At 43.7% G+C, this 17,665-nt stretch overlaps 2 protein-coding genes across 6 annotated transcripts in view; one reads left to right on the top strand and one right to left on the bottom strand.

Annotated features, from left to right (window-relative positions):
- The first annotated feature begins 3,825 nt into the window (after positions 1-3,825).
- RPS27L (ribosomal protein S27 like) overlaps positions 3,826-17,665 on the top strand; it is a 334,929-nt gene continuing 321,089 nt past the window's right edge. For 4 of the 5 annotated variants that reach the window (XM_048955883.1, XM_048955885.1, XM_048955886.1 and 1 more), the window contains exons 1-4: positions 3,826-3,934; positions 4,027-4,135; positions 6,068-6,178; positions 7,230-7,291. In XM_048955883.1, coding sequence (XP_048811840.1) covers positions 3,929-3,934; positions 4,027-4,135; positions 6,068-6,178; positions 7,230-7,258 — 255 coding nt within the window. In that variant the 5' untranslated portion in view covers positions 3,826-3,928 and the 3' untranslated portion in view covers positions 7,259-7,291. Of the gene's footprint in view, positions 3,935-4,026; positions 4,136-6,067; positions 6,179-7,229; positions 7,527-17,665 lie in introns of those variants that run through there. The other variant, XM_048955882.1, reaches the window with a different exon arrangement.
- LACTB (lactamase beta) lies at positions 8,268-17,326 on the bottom strand. Its single transcript, XM_048955848.1, has 6 exons — positions 17,063-17,326; positions 16,786-16,852; positions 15,123-15,313; positions 14,467-14,812; positions 13,786-13,951; positions 8,268-11,827 (listed from the first exon to the last, which is right to left on the bottom strand). The coding sequence occupies exons 1-6, from the start codon at positions 17,309-17,311 to the stop codon at positions 11,284-11,286; spliced, it is 1,563 nt and encodes a 520-aa protein (XP_048811805.1). The 5' UTR covers positions 17,312-17,326; the 3' UTR covers positions 8,268-11,283.

The following is a 17,665-nucleotide window of genomic DNA, read 5'->3' as shown; positions in this document are numbered from 1 at the left end:
GGGCACTGCGCGCGCATCGCGGGGCGGCGCCGCGGGGGCCGATGGGAGCTGCAGTCCGCGGCGCCGTGCCGCGCGGTACCGCGGTGTTGGTGCGCGTGAATGAGTTCTGCTCTGCTCTGCTCTGCTCCGCTCCGCTCCGCGGCGTTTCCCTCTGGCAGCTCCCACGCCGTGCGAGGCAGCCTCGTGACGTGCTGACTGTGAGGTTTCTCGCAGAGGTGTCACAGGGCGCTATAAAAACGAGTAACGCTACTGCAAACACTTAGAAACGACACGAGGAGCTATTGGTTTAATTTAATTTAATAATTACCGTCTCTAGGCAAGCTACAAACAGAAAAACCTAATGCTACAAATCGTAGTGCCAGTGCTGAAACACGCAGCTAATGGCAGCAACTGCATCGCAAAATAGCATGTTGTAGCTGAGGGTTGGCTCTATCCAACAGAATTACTGTGCTCTCCGTAGCTGTTGTCGCTTCCAGGGCAATAAATAGGAAGCGTTACTTTCAGAGTGACCCACGCCCATGCTGAGAACTAGTTTTGAACACCAACAGTGCCACCCGTGGTCAGCATCCCTAGCCTTGACATCGCCCAGCTGGCTGAACCAAGGCAGCAGAACAAGACTGGGGGGAAGAAACCATTAGTTAGTTTCTTCCCATAGAGCTCAGCCCAGTTCAAGATGGAATTTGCCAATCCAGCTGTTTGGCTCCTTCATGTAGAGCCTGAGTTGGGACTGGGCCATTTACACGTTGAGATGGGCCGTGACAATGCCTAATACAAGATTTAAGTGATAATGGCAGCCTGGAAGTGAGGCAATCAAACCCAACCATCAGTTAATTCAGACTAACGTGAATCATCAGATTACAGAAAACTGCAAATGAAACACCAACCTCTGAAACATTTCCATAGATCTCTATTTTCAGAGACAGGAGTTGCTCATGAGCACAGTAATAAGGGCTATACTGAGGATTACTACGTCATATTTCGGCAATGAAGAGAGTGATTTTGGGGTTAATATTCACTCCTGAGTTTGGTGGAACAAATAGGTTTCCATATGTCTCTGGAGCAGTATGTTTGTGATTGCCATCTGTTACCCAAGAGTAGTTTTATAGGAAAATAATGCAAATTACTCCTCTCTTTAATTACACTGGTGCCTTGCAAAATCGTGTTCTGTTGTGATGTGGAAAACTGACAGTATGCCACATTCAAAGGGTGGAAGTTTATTTAACCATGAACTTTAACATTACATTAAATATACATATATAAATACATATAAAATGAAAGCTATTTTTTAAATTTTCTAAGGCACTCAAAAAAACATACAGTATTACAGTACATTGGTAGAACTTTGGGAGGTCCTATCAAACCAACCCACTGTCCATGAAGATGTTTTGAAACCAGTCTTGGTTTGATCACTGAACTGCAAAGGACAACGTTTGTTTTTTATGATGCATTGTAGTCAAATAGATCAACTGTAAGTGATTTTTTTTCCTATTTTATCCTGGCATAGGAGAACCACTATGAGCAAAACCGGACAGCCACAAAATGGCTGACGTTATAGTTTACCTTTTGTCACTGTGTAAAAGCACACAGCACCAAACAGCGTTGACAAAATGTTGGCCATGACACCAATGATGTTATGTGCAGATTCCAAACAAAACAAAGCTTTGAAACCTTTCAAAAAGCCCACATAACAGCTGTGATTTGGTGAATACCTCTGCTGAAACTCAGCAGTTTCAGCTCATCCAGGTAAGGCAGAATTCCATTAGTCGCTGAGGTGTGTGTACAGTGCATCTGGTAAAGCGTTCAGTTTAAGAAATGCACCGGTATGAATAACAAAATGCAATTAATCCCTCTATTCATATGAAAGAAATACAACAATCTTTACACAATTAAAAAATAAAAAGGAAAATACTTGACTAGTTTACCACCAGGTACATTGTTGGGACAGTAATGGATGACAGCCTTGCTCCTTCATTCCCACTCTTACTTTACTTTCTCACAATAGATAACTTTGAAAAATCTTTTTTCCCCTCTGTTTGAAGATAAGACCAGCTAAATGCAAATAGAACTGTGTGAAAATCTTCTGATCAAGCTCTTCTGTTCAGTGTGTACCAAACCAGGAAATTCCAAGTCTTAATTGTTTTGAGAGATAGTTTCTAAAAACAATAGAGTGAAACACTGGTAGAACCAAGATCCTGGTATTTTTGGCACTACTTGGAATCTACAGGTCCAAGCCCCACAGAAGATAAGAGGCAGTCTTTCCCAGAATGCCATGCAACCGAAAATTATTAACGTGAACTTTGTTCCTCAGCTTTGGGACACCTGATAGCAAATAAGTCCATATTCTTGAGACATGTCTTTAACAGCTGTGGTTTTGGCAGATGCTTCTGCCATTTGCAACTATTTGACGACCAACATGTGACACTCCTTTAAACAAAGTCACTCATTCCCCAGCTACAGTAAATAGATCTCTCCTTGCAGATAGACACTTCTATGCTCATCTGATACGCTGATATGCTCTGCTTTTAAGAGGTAGTTTTAATGAGATCAGTGCATAGATTTGTTTTGGTCTTCATGAAGAACAGTGCTCTGCTTTATGCTAGCAATCTAATCGTTCAAATTTTCCACGTGTATATGTTGCAGAACTTCCTATAACGGGCCAAATTAAGTCATTACTTAAGGTAGGTATAGGTCAGTTCCAGAAAGGGAAAGCATTGCATGATTCTAATCTGTAAACTCTGCCAGTTTTAAGGTCTGACATTCTCAAAAATGAAATGCAAGTCGCTGTTTACTGAAGGCTGTGAAGGGCAGGTCACCCTGCTGGGCCTGAGTCTGTGTCTCTGCAGGCTGTAACCCTGCAGTACAAACCCGCCCAAAACAGACTGCATTTCTCTCCTGCAACCCAAACGCAGTGCTGCATTTCTGTTTTCCAAACCTTACACTTCCAAAAAGAACCCACCCTTTTTGTCACAAGATCAAAGGTGATGCATGGTCACTGAGTCATTCAGCAGGTTGCTAAGCCACATGCAGCTGTGAAAAGGAAATGAATCTCCAAGCACAATCAAAATAGAGAACCAGACGGATGTGCCCTGAACACATCCTGTTTTCAGATCACCATCCTGTGTGTCCCTCCTGCTACAGAAACTAATGTTTCATGTAACCCGTGAATGTGAAGCCTTCTCCCAGCAGCACAGCTTCTTGCAGGACAGAGCCTGAAAAGGGAGAGGTGAGAGATGGAGGAGGTGAGAGAGGACAGCACTTTTATGTTGTGCTGGTGGTGTTCAATATACAAAGTTATTTTCTTAACCAAAGAAAACCATAAATCTCTCTCAGACTCTGAAGCGATCAGCCCAGTTTCTCTCTTCTGGCTGATAAACCACGTTTGTTTCAAGAAGGCTGGGAGGCAGGAGAAGCCTCATGGCCATCAGCTGGCTGTGCAGTGCTGGTAATGGCGTGAGTCACAGCACTGCAGATCGAAGTCCCCATGATACAGCAAGAAATTCTTGCGAAATACGTGTGTCGTCAGCACACAGAGTGTAACGAGATGCACTAACGAAGTATCTGCCTCACAGGGCGATGGCTGCCATGGGGAAGAGGAAAGCTAACAGAACGGCCCGAAGCCTGGGTCTGCAACACGGAGTGACAGCAGGCTGGGGCGGGGAAGGAGGCGTTTTGGAACCGGTGTGCAGCCGAAGCTCCGGAGAGACCACGGCAGCTTTGATGTACAGCTCTGAAAGCTGCAGTAAACGCTCAGAGCAACTTCTACTAAGCGCGTCAGCCCTCTGCCCAGGGACGTAGCGGCAGACTGTCGGGAAGGCCTTTCGTAGCAGCCATTTCCGCCGCTCAGCGCCCCGCCCCGCCCCGCCCCCCGCACCATCGAGCCGAGTCCTCCGAGCGCCCCGAGCAGCGATCCGCGGGAGGCCCCGCAGCCATGCCCGTGAGTCGCGTGGGGCTGCGGGGGGGTGGGGGGGGGAAGGGCACGGAGGGGTCGGGGGGCGCTTGTGTAACTGACGGTTCCGTCCTACCCAGCTGGCCAGGGACCTGCTGCACCCCTCCCTGGAGGAGGAGAGGAGGAAGCACAAGAAGAAGCGTTTGGTGCAGAGCCCCAACTCCTACTTCATGGACGTCAAGTGCCCAGGTAACGGCCCGCAGGTCGCTCGCTGGGCGCGGGATGAGCTGCCTCGCGTGCTGCTGGGGCGGGGCGCCGGCCGTGCGGACACCGCAGCGACGGACGGACGCGGTCCTGCGCCGCCCGTGCGGGTCGGGCTGCTGTCCCAGGTGCTGCCCACGTCTGCTTGTCACACACCTCGCTTTTGGCTCACGAGCATCACCTAACTGCCTTCACCCTTATCGGCTCCAGCAGCGCGTGTTCTGGCAGGAGGATACCACAGAAATCAGCAAATGCTGCCACGTGTCTCCCAGACACTACTGCAGCATAAGGAAGCTGTAACACTGAGAAAACAGGAGAAAATGTGTCGACTCACAGTAGCAATATCCTGACCAGAAGTAAGGAATTGATGCTGCACTCAGTTTTCTTGTTATCTTGGTAGTTTAGATCTCTAAGAAGCTCTCAGACACCATTTTCCATCTAAAAAGTGAGGTAAAATCATTAAAACTATTGGAAAATGCAGTGTTGGCTTCAAAAAACAAAAACAAAAATCACTAAACCACACAAATGGAATTTCTCTTGGGAGAGGGAGGTGGTTGCCCCCCTCTACTCGGCTCTTGTGAGGCCCTGTCTGCAATACTGCACCCAGGCTTCCAGCACAAGAAAAATGTGGAACTCTTGGAACGAGTCCAGATGACGGCCACTCAGATGATCAGAGGGCTGGAGCATCTCTCCTATGAGGAGAGGTTGAGGGAACTGGGCTTGTTTAGTTTGGGGAAGCTCCAGGGAGACCTCATTGTGGCCTTCCGATACTTGAAGGGAGTGTATAAACAGGAGGAGGAAAGACTGTTTATGAGGGTGGATAGTGATAGGACAAGGGGAAATGGTTTTAAACTGAGACAGGGGAGGTTTAGGTTGGATATAAGGAGGAAGTTTTTCACACAGAGGTGGTGATGCACTGGAACAGGTTGCCCAAGGAGGCTGTGGATGCCCCATCCCTGGTGGCATTCAAGGCCAGGCTGGATGTGGCTCTGGGCAGCCTGGGCTGCTGGTTGGCGACCTGCACACAGCAGGGGGTTGGAGCTGGATGAGCACTGTGGTCCTTTTCAACCCAGGCCATTCTGTGATTCTATGATTGTGAGGGAGCTTCCTGAGCACCTTTCTCAAAATTCATTCTATTTTATCCTCTCCAGGCCACATGCTCTGAAAATGGTGGCTGTGCTCATCATTCTGTTTGTCTGTATTCTGTATCCACCTCAAGATTAAATATGTTCCAAATTATCCCTCTCGTTCCTCCTAAACAGTTAAAAGTACTTTACAAGGAGAGTACCAAAGGGTGTGAAAATCCTCTTGTCTAAGACTTGTATGAAGTTGGTTTTATATTTTCTTCGAGCTGTAGAATTTAAAAGTTTCAAAGTGTTCCTGATGCCTCTTCCTGAATCTGGACTGCAGTGAAGCTGTTCTGTGCCAGCCTCGTGGTGTCAGTGTGGTGCTAGCACTGGACAATACAGCTATGCCGTATGTGTACTAATGATTAACAGAAAGCAAACAGCCTTGAACAGCAGTGCTTATGTTCACAGCTGCCAGGCTTCATCATCAGCAATGTTCTCCCCCAACAAATAACCAGTTCTCTATCTAAGGCTGGTCTAGAACAAAGGTAAAGTGCCCAGCTCCTGCTTCTTGCAGGATCCATACTGCAGGTACATGAGGGCTTGTCAGCCAACAGAATCTGTTAATGATTTTCATGGGAGAGGCATACTAGTTTCAGTTAGCTAATGTGCTTGCTATGCATGCTAGTAAAAGCATGTGAGGACTTCATGCTCAGTTTTATTTGGTATGCTTTGTAATGTAATACTCATCTAGTCTTGAACAAGTGTACTCAGGGTATCTGGTTCAATTACACATACAATTAAAAACACACTAGAAATACTCAGTAGAAAACTTAACATTGCTGTTTTGCAGGATGCTACAAGATCACCACCGTGTTCAGCCATGCTCAGACAGTGGTTCTGTGTGTAGGCTGCTCAACTATTCTGTGTCAGCCTACTGGGGGAAAAGCAAGGCTCACAGAAGGTAAGGAGAAATGTTTAAGCAATCTGAATATCACACTTAAAACTGCACATCTGTGGACTTACAGCCTGCAGCTCTCTTAGCTTTGATTTTTGAAAACTTCTACAGGAAAGCTTATTCTTCATATTGCTGAGCATTAGCTGATTAAAAAAAAAACAACAAAAACTTGCAAGCTGGGGCCTATTTACAATGTTTTATGCAATGTTTTGTTTGTTTTATAATGGATAAGTAGATAGGCCAGGGAGTTCAGAGCTAGATTTTGATCGGAAACAATTTTAGATTCAGTGACTTGTAACTTCCTTTAGCCTAACTGATACGGGATATTCAATTCTGAACTAACTTTAGAGGGTTTGGCAAGCCTAGAGTAATGCCACGCCACTGCTAGTCAGTGCTGGCTTGGTTGTTCATTTTTAAACAGCGCTGTAAGGCAATTCCTGATTCACATTACATAGTCAAAATGCTTGTATAAAGTGTAAAAGAACAAATAACCTGCTAATACACACACACATATATAGGTAACTGCTATAGCACTGGTATCTTGCAATGTAACCCAGTGTCCAAGATCTATGAAAAACACTGGAAACAGATGAAGGTTAAAAGTACTTTAAAAAATGAATCCAGATTTCATTCACCTTACAATTAAAGGATGAAAGGTAATTGTATATGCAAATTGTACATAGTAGTACTTGTACCATATACTGCTATATAGTTGATAGGAAGACAGAATACCTGAAATAAGGCTGTTGAGCAGTTGGAAATGTGTAAGAACTCCTAGCAGCTGTTTCACTTTAGGGTTTGTACCACTAGAGAATAGAACAACAGACCGAAACTTTAAAGGCATCTGGAAAACCAAATACAAAAAAAACAACAGTACACCCGAGGCTTACAGTGAGATGAATTCTGACTGGGTTAGAGTAGACTCAAAGTTAGTTAGCTCTTGTGGTACAAAAAGCTCAATATATTTACTATGCAAGCTTCCAACTTGAGTTGGATGAGCAGTTTTTCAAGATAATCTAGCAATGTAATGCTGCTTGTATTTGTGATTTCTTTACAGGCTGCTCATTTAGAAGAAAGCAACACTGAACAGTCTCTTCAACATACAGCAGTGGATCTGTGACTCCTGAAAGCCTTACCTGTTAAAAAAAATGCTTGATGTAACAATGTAATTATGACTGACTTTGTGAAAATGACACACTACTGGTGACTGATCAGCTGGAATCTTTTTCAATAAATGATTTGAAGTGCATTTTTTTTCCCTGTAAGTCGCAGACAGTTGAGCTCTATTTTTACAGCTTTAAACAGTGTTTTGTAATTGGGTGGTGTCATTTAATATAAAAATCTGAACCTTGGACTCGCTGCATCCTTCTTTCTGTTAATCATCAGCAGGGTAAACCATATGGTGACAGTCGGCACTAAGAACACATTTTTTATAACTGAATGCTGTGGCTGCTTCAATGGCCAGGGTTACAAAAGGTAGACAGGTTTAAAAAGGACATGCAGCTCAGCTGTTTCAACATGGCTTTGGTCCCCTTACTCTGTGGTAATAGTTATTTCTCAGATGCAGAATTACTCACACGTGTTCAGATGTTGTTCTGGAATGCCTGGTTTTCCCTCTCTCTAATCTGGTCTACAACCTGCACTCCACATTCTATACTGAGATTCCTATGCACAAAAAAAAAAAAGTATTTAAATCATTTTGCAAAATACTGAAAGCACTGAGCGTAGTGTAAGTATGTGGCATACAAGCAACAGTGCATATTTTCAGTATTAAGTATTGAAATTTAATCATTACCCTTTTGCAATGAGGAAACCAGTTTTTAATTAGCTGTTAAAAGCCATCCCCTCCTAAAGGGTTGCTAAAAAACTGAGATTTATTTTTAATACCATGATACACCCTTCAAACATGCCATCTTACACCTTGCTTTAATACTACTTAAAATTTTACGTTATATGTCAGCATCATCTGTTTTAAAATATCACCTGTCTTGGTGAGCTCATTATCGTTAGGAATTTATTTGTTTCATTTTCATGATTAAAAAAAAACTCTATATGTTTCTAGTTAATTAGGAAAAAACCTGATATTGTAATTCAGTGCATTTGCAAGCTGTTTTATTTCACTTAATAGAGAACACTGATAATTACCAGGTGTGAGAAGCAGGTGTTTGATACAGAAACAGGTGCACCGATTTAGCATGCATACCTTCAAGAACAGAACAGGTTCATGTTTGTGCCATACTGTTTGCACAGGACAAGTTAAGAACATGTCAGTCACCTAAGTTGCAATTAGTTGACCAGTTTTCTATACTTAATGCCAATGCATCAAGTAAGTGGCTTCACGCTAAAGACAACAGCAATACTGTGACTTGGCCATTTGTGCTGTCAGACTGATGCTTAGTCTCCCCCATTTCTGCTCTCCTCCTACCTCTACCCAACACAGAAAAAGGTAAGATTTGTGATTAAGTGCCATATCAGAGAAACTCTGACACATTTTGCTACATGTGATGGAAGACTTCTTAACATTTTCACATTTTACATAGCTGTACACATTACAGTAGACCTTTGAAGTTACAGGATGTAAAAACTATGTGGTCTCTGCATACAAAAGGCTGGTGGCTAATCAATCCACGAGGGGAGTGGGATACCGTCATGAATATCTTAGTGTTAAAAGTATCTTAAGACACTTCATTATTCACTTTCTTACATACTTCAAACACCTGTACGTCCAAAGGAATTCATTCCAGCGTGTTGGTGGTAACCAGTGGTAGAACCCAACAGAACGGCAAGTAGCTGCAACAAGGGAGGGTCAGGTTGGAGGTTCTTCACCTAGAGGACAGTCAGGCACTGAACAGGCTGCCAAGGGCAGTGGTCATGGCATCCACCTTGCCAGAGTTCAGGACGTGACTGGATAACACTCTTATGGACTGATTTTTGGGTGGTCCTGTGTGGAGCCAGGAGTTGGACTCAGTGATCCTTACGGTCCCTTCCAACTCAGGATATTCTATGATTACTGTTTGGTCACACGTAGACAAGCACAATACAAGACCTACCCCTTCTGCATGCTCACTTTGTATCTAAACTCTCTCGCAATGGTCAGCTAGTGAAACTTGTCTCTGAAATACACAAAATGGTTTTCAAGAATGTTAAATGCCATTCACAAAATAAATGCATCATAATCCTGAAGTAGCAGTGTTACTTTTTAGGGTTTCCATATGTAAAACATTTTGTTCTGTCAACTTCTGTTCGCATATTCTCCAACATGAAAACAATGCAGAACTACTTACCTACTCTTGCTCCCTATGGAAAATGGCCAATGATTCTGCTGCTGCAGGCTTAGCCAGCTAGCAGGTGCTCAAGACTGCAAAAAGCAATGTTGGCATTGTAGATGTTCATCTCCAGTACCTCTGTCCTGAATTGTCGAACAACATTAAAGACCTCAGTGGGTGCAGGTGAATACACTGCCTCACCAAATGAGCTTGTTCCATCATTCATGAATATGGAAGTAAATTTTTTGTGGGCCAGAAAAGCTAAGCAAACAGTTTGTAAGCTTTTACTGTTTTCACACAGTAACATTTCATTGTGCTGTTTTAGCACAGGAACAATTACTTATAATTATGAAGAGTTCCAAAGCAGCCCCCTACCGCCAGTGCAGGTAAAGCACTGACACCTCAAAGTAATAAATTTCTTCATTTGTCAGTCTTAGACAAAAAATATTCACAGGCATAATGGTAACACAGCTGACAACATGGCACTGCATCACGTGGCAGATAGCAGTGTGAAGTTAATACTAAAAACTCTAGCTTGGGAAAGATGAAGGTAAGGCGACCTTCTTTCAACTGTTACTCAAAACATTTTGCTCCTTAAATTCAGAGGCAGAACTGCTAAACAGTGCAGGGTTTCAAGCATTAGAACTGCTGTGGGATGGTTTGTTTCATCTCAACCTGGAAATACTGTCTGATGTAACCACAGGGAAGTGGAGTCTTGGAGATTGCAGAGATCGTGCACAGCATGATGGAATACATCAAATAAACATAATCAGCTGGTACTGTATTTCTATTGAAAGCATGAAGATTAGATACTGCTTATTTGGAAGTCCGACAGAATTTCTTGTTCAGTCTTGTGCAAAAGTAATGCCTTGAGGTAAATGTCCAAAATAGAAACAAGGATGGTTTGGGGAAGACAAACAGAAAAACCCTCAAAGTGCATCAGATTTCTACTACTGGCTTTGAGAATGGGCTTGAAATTTTACTGAGTTATTTTAGTTCCTAATTCATGAACAAAAGAAAACTCTACATTCCAGAATACAGTGCCATTTCCAGCTGTTGGCTACAACTGCTGCTACCAGCTACGTGTATCATCCAGCAGTAAGGCTGCCTGACAGCTCACCGTGCTGTGCTACTCAGGTACATGTGAAATAACACCTTTATTTCCACACTACAGAAATGCCACATTTTATGTCTAACAAAGAATGGCGTTGAATATCTAAATAAAATTATTTTACACACGTGATTCTATGGCCTTTCTTTTCCAATTCTTGGCAATACACAACTCTGACAAAAATGCACTTGATGGAAATCTTCCCAGAGGTAGCTTTGTTTTTTGCTTTTTAATCAAATTAAAAAACAAGTTGTACGTAAAAACACACATTTTGTCAACAGTAAAGTCATTCTGATTTTACTGTTTTCAAAGATCAGAACTGAGAATAAAGAATCAGGTCTTTTAAAAGCTTAGCACTGAAGGCAGATAATCTGCTGTTGTACTTAACAGGAGAAAGCAACGCTCTGTTTGTTCGGCCGCTGTTGTTATTTTTTGAATGTTGGTCAAATAACTGGATGAGGAAAAAAGCCTCACTGCTGAAATGATAACTTACACAGTTAACACGGGGAGTCAAATTTGCTTGTTACATTCTTCTTTCTTGTAAGGAGCTTCCCTGAGAGACGAATTCCAGCACACTTAAACGTGGCACCACTAGCAGAATTTCAGTGAAGTGTTGATGCTTTTTCCTCACCTGTCCTTTGGGACCTCAGGGCCCAATTTGATCTCCGTTTCCATTTGTTTTTCATGTTCACTTACTCAACTTATTTCAACTTCACTTATTCATCTCTCTTTTTTTAACCTATATTTTGTGCCCGTTTTTCTTTATCAAATTCCCTTGCAATCTTTAAGGCAGTGCTGTTGAGGGAAACAGATTGCATATTACAGATAATGCTAACAATTACTCCCCTAGGTGGTGCCACTTCTGCAGTATCTTCAGCATGAGAGTCCAACTCTTCAGGAAGGATCAGGAGAACGCTGCTTGCACCCACTGCACCACCCGTATGAGATGCGTAGTGTCTCTGCCGCCTGCAAAAGCCACACTGTTGTTTCTTCTCTACCACAGCCCAAGCCATTGCATATTTACCATCCCTGTCCCACGATACTTCAGTTTTTGGCACTGGGGTCCACATCATTGCAACCGTGTCTGGTTTCAGGTACCCAGGCAGAAGCTTGCCATTGTTGTTTCTAAATTGTCCAGCTTGGTAACTGTACAACAAGGCATTTCCAAATTTCAGAAGGTCTCCTACTGATGACAGGAAGCCTCCACCAGCCCACTTGTAAGAGTTGTCCACATACGGTGCGTTTACCAGTCGTCCCTTTTTGTTGTAAACGTAACACCTAGAATTCAAGAACATTCAACTTGTCATCTCAGATACTTCCCTCAACTACCTCAACAGGGCAATCTGAGCATGTGTGAAATTGTTCTCATGAAAATGTTGTCTTGTTCAAAATATTTTTTCCTTAAATGTTTTTGTTTGTTTGTTTGTTTGTGAGAAAAATCAACACAAAAATTCATCCAGCACAGGACTTCTCTCAAATCCCTGTACTAGATTTCAAAAGTGTTTCAAGAAAGAGGAATCCTGCTGCTACCCTGCTGTTATCTGAGACCCAGCTGAAATTTCACCAAAGCCTCACAGACTATTCTGAGCCAGTAGTTTCCATCTGTGATTAATTTCTCCCCCTGCTCCATTACAGTTACTACATACAACTCAATATTCTGAAACTAACAAAGCAAGCAGGAAAGAGTCTTGCAAAACCTGTCATTAAAATACAAAATTAAAACTACCAACTGGAATTGCAGAATAAAGAGCACAACAGCAGCACAGACAGAGTTACACTTTTGCAATGGTACACTCCTGAATGGGTGCATTTCATACAGCAGATGAAAAGCACTGTTGCATACCTATACATTCTGATGAATTTCAAGCATAGCAAATCCACAGACTGCTTAAAGACCTGTGGAAATGAATCACATGAAAAAGAAGGGAAGGGGAGGGGAGAGGGAGAGGGAAAGGGAGAGAAAAAGCAGCAAGCCTACTTTAGGCAGTACATGCTTCTATCCTCTATCTGGTCAACATGTACACTGGAAAACATTCAGGGAACTTCTGAAAAAGCTAGTACTGAAAATTGAGGCTGAAGCAAAGAAAGATAAATGGTCCAAGACGACTATCAGCTCTGCTGGTAACTTGCATATCTCAGTGTCCCTACACTCATTTTTTGTCACAATATAACTTGTTACAAAGATGCTGAATACTTTACTCGCAGCTCTAAAAAAATTTTGGAAATGTAAGGTTTTAAGCCTTTTTTTTTTCTTAGTGAAATACAGCAAAAGCAAACCATTAAAAAAACCACGACTTCTCAGTATTTTTCAGTCTGAGACATCAAGCTGGCTGCATGAGGAGGCAAAAACCATCACATGATGATCCTAGTGTTCCTTAAATAAGCCATAAAAAGACCAAGAAACAGCGCCTGTCCTAATTCTTTTATCCCTGCCATATTTTGGTTTATAGACTTGTTTATACACTTACATCTCAAAAGGAACTTCACTACAGCAGCCTGATAATTTACAAGACCACTAGAATCCAGATCTACAAATAGCTGGAGAACCTCTGAATATTTGCAAGTGAAATAACTACACAAAACATCTTAGAATGCAGCAGTAAAGCTACCCTTGAAAGATCTCCAATGCTACTGTTGTTAGCAACAACACTATGTAACAACATGTTTAATACACACTCACACAAGTACTACAAAACCTGGATCCAGCACATTCGTAGCCATTTCCACTCTTTTACAGCACTTTGAAACCCACGCTTTTAAGAAAGTTAAAACCCATTGTTCTGAGGCTTGCCATCATCTGCTGTTGTGATTCAGCTGAATTTTTCTCCTGCACAGCAACTTAAAATGTGAATCAACAAATCAACCTTAGAGCTCATCCAGGTGGCTCAGTAAAATAAGGGCAGAGATAAGAAACTCAGTCCTTATTGCTCTGTTTTTCTCGATTTACATGTACCTGCTTAGCTGTAACCAACCTAAATGCAAACTCCTCAGTCACCCCCACCACGTCCACCCCCATGAGCACTATTATAATTGCTAATCTTATTTCTAGCTCTGTAATTTCACATTTATAGAACAAATAGTGTAGTGTTGACACAAAGTCACAGGATAACATGGCCCACTTCATTTAAAAGCATGACCAAAAAAGAACAGTGCACACTCTTAATTCAGTTGGCTCAAAGACGAAAAGAGCAGCAAACACCACAGAAGCAGCAGAGTAAAACCTCATTCTTTCTTACCTTGCTCTGTTATATATCATTGCTTCGTTGTCATCCAGCACAGTTGACAGCATATCCAAGTCACGGAACATTTTTAGCATGTACTCTGTAAATTTCTGCCCCGAAACTCTCTCCACAACAGCACTTAGGAGAGTAAAGCCATATGTTGAATACAAGAACTGGCTACCTTAAAGAAACAAAGAGCACAGGGGGTTGAAGTCAGCTGCATGACGCTTAAATGGGAAGCTTATGGGACAACATTTAAGTAATCACATGTGGAAACCAAAGTGCATGCAGCAATGCAATGTTCTCACTCCAATTTTAACACCACGTCACAGGATTATGGCAATGGGTCCTAGGAATTGATGTGAGGCAGCAGACAGGCACTTGCAGGTAGCTCTGAGAATGGCTGTAACACATTTTTGGGACTCTGTGTAACCTGATTGGTTTGAGCATTACAAATACTGGCACTTGAAGACAACTGTATGACTGGACAGTTTGTGCAGGTCAGCCCAAATATTTCTCCATCAAGCTTTCAGTGGAGTACAGGAAGAAAGTAACACAATAGAACAAAAACAGAATGCACAAATATTATTTATGGGATGCTAATGAATATAAAGCTGTGCTGAATACAAAGCAATTTGAAACAACAACAAAAATCACCAGAAAAGTCTGCCTTGGTGCAAAGTAGCGGTAACTCACCTGGCTTGAAGAATAAAGGATCATTTTTAAATATCTTCAGCGATTCAATCACGCCCTCAAATTTTTCCTTCAAATAATACTCCTCATGTTCAAACTCCTTGTCTCTCCTGCCAGGTTTTGAATTTCGGCTTTTTACTTCACCTTCGTGTTCCTTCTTTGGCTTGTCAGAGTCAGTCTTTTCAATGCCTTTGCCATCTTTCTCTTTCTGTTCTTTATCTTGGCCGGATTTTGTCAGTTTAAGTGCTCTGTTTGCCTTTTCCTTTTCTTCCTTTACTTTTGCAATATCTTTTTCATAGTGACGAATCCCACTCAAGTGTGAGACTAACAATCTTGTGGTAATAGTGACCTAGATAGAATAGGACAACAGGAGCTCTCTTTGTTAAAAATAAAATGCACATTGATTCACCAGAGAGTAAAACCCAACATGAGGACAGAGATGGAAGACCTTTTAAACTCCATGTACCGAAAGGAGTTAAACTACATCAATAAATGCACATTACACACTCTAAAACCGAAGATCCACACTTCCAGCACTGCTTTTTGAAGCATCAAACATCAGCACTTGTCTGAACGGCTTCTGGCACGTTACAGGACAAGGGCACAAAACAGCTGTACATACACAGCTGTGCAATGGCAGGAACAAAACAACCACGTACCTTTTCACCTTCGTAGACTTTTTCTGGAAATTCAGGGACGTATTTCTGCACTGGAGCATCTAAGTCCAGCTTCCCCTCTTCCCACAGTTTGGCAACAGCCATCATGGTGAGACACTTGCTGATACTGGCAATTCTCATGATGGTCTCTGGCTTACACATCACACGATTCTCTACGTCGGCGTAACCCAAACCTGCAAAGAAGTAAAAACACAGTGGGAGATATTTCACACAGAGACATGCTGAACTTTTTGCTGGATTTTTCTGGATTTATTGGTTCCCCAAAACGTTTTCCTTCTAGCTGAATTGAGACATGAAGCAGTGGATTGTGTTTCTGTTTCACTTAAGCGAATAACGCTTTAATTTAGTAGGACAGGTTAATTAAGCCCCCTGGTATTATCCAACATCAACCCAAATTAATGATTAAGAACACAAGAAAACCCTTTAATTAAGATTGAAGATTAAACCAAAACTTACGTTCCTACGGTCAAATATTCACTGTAAAAAACAAAATCGAATCTAGATTGTAAAATAACTGTCCAATGGTCCTCAATGCTCTATTATTACTCCAAATTAATGTTTAAAATACTGAAGGGTCATATTTTACCAGTACAGAAGTTAAGAAAGGACATTACTCAACTCACAACAATCACCTACATTGTAAAGCTTCACCAGACAGTTCTGTTACAGTTTCATGATCTCCTGGCATGACTTTAATTAAAGGAAAGTGTAAGAATCTCAGCACCAGTGTTTTCCTATGTAAAAACACATCAGTCTGGCAACACTAACTGGAATTAAGGCAGTATTACCAGACACTCCAACCAGCCTTCAATTTCAGATGGGCTTGAAGAAGCTGAAGGTGATGCTTCAGCATTAATGCTATAAAGTGCAGCAGTTTTCAGTACGAGCACTTCTGTGACACCTGAAAGCAGTCAGGCTATGCAACACTGTACTGTAATAGTAAATGACTCAGAAACAAAACTCAGCAAAGAACAAGAAGTAAATGACAACAGTTGCCCAAGACCATTTCTTTTTTAATTGTACACAGAGTTATGCTCTGGTGTTTTCATTGCACATTTGAACACAGATGCTGTACTCCTAAGGAAAACACCTGTCAAATCTCAAACTGCTCTCATCATTTCAGCAAGAAAGCAGAAGGAGGGAGGAGGAAACACTTCTCACATCCCTGCTGCCTTACTCAAGGCAGTGCTGACCTCGGTATCCATGCATGGCACTGCACGGAAAGCTCTAGCAGGGCTGATGCTCCCACTTGTGATCGTCCTGCTATGGGGTCTGGCAGCCAGGGTGACAAACCACCATCCAACACAGGTTCCCACATGCACCTCCCTGCAGGTCAAGGGACTCTGCACAAATCTTATACAGACCTCTGCTTTTCTCATTAGATATGCTGAGACCAGGTAAAACTGTCAGATTTTGACACTGAGTCAAAAGATTCTGCTACTCAGCTCTGCCACAATGGAAGAGAAACAGCTTCGAGCATACATAACGATTAATGCATTCCAACACCGCCACAATAAACCGCACGAGAGCTGCCTCTCCGGATTCCTGAGAGGCAAAGGGGGTTGGCCTGTAAGCACCGCGCTGCTCCCCAGCACTGCCTGCAGCCGCGTCCCGAGGCACAAACCGGCACGACGCCCGCACCGACCTTCGGACCACACCTCCCTTCCATCCACAGAAACTCCGACCAGGATACCCGGGATGCCCGCTTCGTCCTGAAAAATAAATTAGACAACACAAAGGAGAATCTTTACAGTCCGGCAACAGCTTTTCCCGAGCTCCGACGTGCAGAGCAGCGCTCCGAGGACACACAGCCCGGCAACCCTGAGAAACACCGGGACTACGCGGTGAAAGTACGCGCTTGTAATTCAACGCAGTCAGCGATCGGGAGCACAAGCGAAAACAAAAAGCAGGCAGCTCGGCACCTTGATCCGCTGCAGCAGGTCCCGGCTCCTCTCGATGGCCGCTCCGAATCCCCGACGTGCCGCCGCCGCCGCCTCCTCCTTCTCCGGCCCGCCGCCCGCCTCGCTGCCCGCCGCCGCCTTCACGCCCAGCGCCAGTCCCAGCGCCAGCCCCCAGCCCCAGCGTCGCCCGCCGCCGCCGCTCTCCCCTCGCCGGGCCGCCGCCAGCCCGACCGCCGCCACTCGCCGCACAGCCCGCGCCAGCCCGGACATGGCCGCCCCGCCGCCCCGCCCGCCAGGCGGCTCCAAGCCGCTGCCGAGCGCTCGAACCGAGCCCCGAACGCGTCGAGCGGGAATGGCGGCCCGGGGCTGGGACACGCGGCGCAGAGTTCCTTACGAGCGTTTCATTCCCCGGTGACAGTTTTAGAGTCACGTTTCACAGAGTCACAGAATGGCCAGGGTTGGAAGGGACCTCAAGGATCACAAATCTCCAACCCCCTGCCACACGCAGGGCCACCAACCTCCACGTTTAATACCAGCCCAGGCTGCCCAGGGCTCCATCCAACCTGGCCTTGAACACCTCCAGGGATGGACGGGGCATCCACAGCCTCTCTGGGCAGCTGTTCC

The sequence above is a fragment of the Lagopus muta genome, chromosome 10 (genome assembly GCF_023343835.1).
Source record: "Lagopus muta isolate bLagMut1 chromosome 10, bLagMut1 primary, whole genome shotgun sequence".
Classification (NCBI taxonomy): Eukaryota; Metazoa; Chordata; class Aves; order Galliformes; family Phasianidae; genus Lagopus; species Lagopus muta.
Note: the sequence above shows the minus strand (reverse complement) of the source record. Positions and strands in the feature narration are given on the sequence as shown.